The 2,440-nt window shown below is 19.1% G+C and overlaps 1 protein-coding gene across 1 annotated transcript in view; it reads left to right on the top strand.

Annotated features, from left to right (window-relative positions):
* Nucleotides 1-1,155: 1,155 nt before the first annotated feature.
* LOC129718065 (probable cyclin-dependent serine/threonine-protein kinase DDB_G0292550) overlaps nucleotides 1,156-2,440 on the top strand; it is a gene marked incomplete at both ends in the record, with an annotated part of 4,751 nt that continues 3,466 nt past the window's right edge. Inside the window, one exon of the mRNA XM_055668473.1 lies at nucleotides 1,156-1,273. Coding sequence (XP_055524448.1) covers nucleotides 1,156-1,273 — 118 coding nt within the window. The remainder of the gene's footprint in view (nucleotides 1,274-2,440) is intronic.

Below are 2,440 nucleotides of genomic sequence, written 5' to 3'. Positions count from 1 at the left end.
GCACATGGAAGGTAATCCTCGATCCTCACGGTAGCGACCATTTGCCTATTCTTATTTCAATTAATAACGGGTCAACTCGCATGCGACCAATTGACATTCCGTATGACCTCACACGGAATGTCGATTGAAAGTTATACGAGGAAATGATTTCAAAAGCGGTCGAGTCGATTCAACATAATCCACCACTTGAAGAATACTACCTCCTCGCGGGCTTGATTCTCGACGCCGCGTTTCAAGCCCAAACGAAGAAATATCCCGGCGTAACGATTAAAGAACGGCCTCCCACTCCGTGGTGGGACCAAGAGTGCTCCGATGTCTACACGCAAAGATCCGACGCGTTTTTGGCCTACCAGAAGGGAGGTATACCTGGCGACTATTTACGGTATTCGGAGCTTGATACCAAGCTTAAAAGCTTGGCTAAAGCAAAGAAACGCGGATATTGGCGTCGGTTCGTGAACGAGACGTAGAGGGAGACATCGATGAGCACTCTTTGGAACACAGCCCGAAGAATGCGGAATCGCGTAACGGTCAACGAAAGCGAGGAGTCTTCAAGTAGGTGGATATTTGATTTTGCCAGGAAAGTATGTCCGGACTCTGTTCCTGAGCAAAATATTGTTCGCGATGCATCTCCGGGCCACGACGCGATAGAATCACCTTTTACGATGGCAGAATTTTCAGTTGCCCTACTGTCCTGTAACAATAACGCGCCTGGGTTAGATAGAATCAAATTCAACTTGTTGAAGAATCTACCCGGCAATGCCAAGAGGCGCTTGTTGAACTTGTTTAATAAGTTCCTGGAGCAAAACATTGTACCGCAGGATTGGAGGCAAGTGAAGGTGATCGCCATCCAAAAACCAGGGAAACCAGCTTCTGATCATAACTCTTATAGGCCGATTGCAATGCTATCCTGTATCCGAAAATTGATGGAAAAAATGATACTCCGTCGTTTAGACCATTGGGTCGAATCAAATGGTCTACTATCGGATACTCAATAATAATAATAATAATAATAATAATAATAATAATAATAATAATAATAATAATAATAATAATAATAATAATAATAATAATAATAATAATAATAATAATAATAATAATAATAATAATAATAATAATAATAATAATAATAATAATAATAATAATAATAATAATAATAATAATAATAATAATAATAATAATAATAATAATAATAATAATAATAATAATAATAATAATAATAATAATAATAATAATAATAATAATAATAATAATAATAATAATAATAATAATAATGATAATAATAATAATAATAATAATAATAATAATAATAATAATAATATTAATAATAATAATAATAATAATAATAATAATAATAATAATAATAATAATAATAATAATAATAATAATAATAATAATAATAATAATAATAATAATAATAATAATAATAATAATAATAATAATAATAATAATAATAATAATAATAATAATAATAATAATAATAATAATAATAATAATAATAATAATGATAATAATAATTATAATAATAATAATAATAATAATGATAATAATAATAATAATAATAATAATAATAATAATAATAATAATAATAATAATAATAATAATAATAATAATAATAATAATAATAATAATAATAATAATAATAATAATAATAATAATAATAATAATAATAATAATAATAATAATAATAATAATAATAAAAATAATAATAATAATAATAATAATAATAATAATAATAACAATAATAATAATAATAATAATAATAATAATAATAATAATAATAATAATAATAATAATAATAATAATAATAATAATAATAATAATAATAATAATAATAATAATAATAATAATAATAATAATAATAATAATAATAATAATAATAATAATAATAATAATAATAATAATAATAATAATAATAATAATAATAATAATAATAATAATAATAATAATAATAATAATAATAATAATAATAATAATAATAATAATAATAATAATAATAATAATAATAATAATAATAATAATAATAATAATAATAATAATAATAATAATAATAATAATAATAATAATAATAATAATAATAATAATAATAATAATAATAATAATAATAATAATAATAATAATAATAATAATAATAATAATAATAATAATAATAATAATAATAATAATAATAATAATAATAATAATAATAATAATAATAATAATAATAATAATAATAATAATAATAATAATAATAATAATAATAATAATAATAATAATAATAATAATAATAATAATAATAATAATAATAATAATAATAATAATAATAATAATAATAATAATAATAATAATAATAATAATAATAATAATAATAATAATAATAATAATAATAATAATAATAATAATAATAATAATAATAATAATAATAATAATAATAATAATAATAATAATAATAATAATAATAATA

This window comes from Wyeomyia smithii, chromosome 1 (genome assembly GCF_029784165.1).
Source record: "Wyeomyia smithii strain HCP4-BCI-WySm-NY-G18 chromosome 1, ASM2978416v1, whole genome shotgun sequence".
NCBI lineage: Eukaryota > Metazoa > Arthropoda > Insecta > Diptera > Culicidae > Wyeomyia > Wyeomyia smithii.
The sequence above is the reverse complement of the archived record's forward strand: the minus strand, read 5'-3'. Positions and strand labels throughout refer to the sequence as shown.